The sequence below is a fragment of the Penaeus monodon genome, chromosome 19 (assembly GCF_015228065.2).
Source record: "Penaeus monodon isolate SGIC_2016 chromosome 19, NSTDA_Pmon_1, whole genome shotgun sequence".
NCBI classification, from domain to species: domain Eukaryota; kingdom Metazoa; phylum Arthropoda; class Malacostraca; order Decapoda; family Penaeidae; genus Penaeus; species Penaeus monodon.
Window position 1 is genome coordinate 2,202,742 of NC_051404.1, and position 829 is coordinate 2,203,570.

At 39.4% G+C, this 829-nt stretch overlaps 1 protein-coding gene across 1 annotated transcript in view; it reads right to left on the bottom strand.

The window, feature by feature from the left end:
* The window catches only part of LOC119585513 (Kv channel-interacting protein 4-like), a 22,490-nt gene that overhangs the window by 1,854 nt on the left and 19,807 nt on the right, over positions 1–829 (bottom strand). Inside the window, exon 4 of the mRNA XM_037934152.1 lies at positions 713–783. Within this exon, the coding sequence (XP_037790080.1) occupies positions 713–783 (71 nt within the window). The remainder of the gene's footprint in view (positions 1–712; positions 784–829) is intronic.

The window sequence follows — 829 nt, forward strand, 5'->3', positions numbered from 1 at the left end:
CCCATTTCTCTCTTTATCCTATTCTGTCTATTCTGATCAGCACAGAGCGTAATGTCGTTCATGAAAAATGGTAAAATATGAAATAAATTCCACCCTTTCAGTTTATTGCAATATAAATTAGTCTGCCACAAGATTACTCGTCTTCCATATTATCTTAATAAAGTTGGTCTTGAGCTGCATTGTGTATCGAGCTTTGGAATGAGATCGTGATTCAATTATCTTAATTCCTATAATTCTTCAGGTGAGTTGCGTGAGAATAAAATTTTGAAATGTCAAAATAACCCCGAGGTAGATTTTAAAAGCAAAGGTAAAAGGTCGATACATGTGCGTGTGCTTGCTTGCTTGTGTGCATGTGACTTTGAGTGCATGTCTACGAGTATATCTGTGTGTTTGGTCTTACAACATCACATGTATAACATTTCATTTCTTTTCTAAAGCAGTTGGCAGGATCTAACTGTATTTCTCAGTACAGCTTGAAAGACATTTCCCTCATTACTATAAATCCAACAAGATTCGCCTCACGATATAGTTAATGAACTCGCCCATCTAACTTCATTGCTTCGACGAAAAAAAAAAAAATTGAAGATAAGTTTTCTAGACTTAACCCGCGAGACCATTTCTTCGTTGTTGTTTTCTTTCCCCTTTACATTTAACCTTTTCAAAAATGATCCTCACTTTTCCCCCCGCGACGTAGAAATTGATAAAGACTCACCTCGAAGCTAATTTGGCCGAGGTGGTTGCGGGTGAAGGTGTTGAACACGTAGTGGGCGTAGTGCGTGGCGTCTGCGTGGTGTGGAAGGGGCGTTAGTGTGCGCGGGGCTTTGGCTGT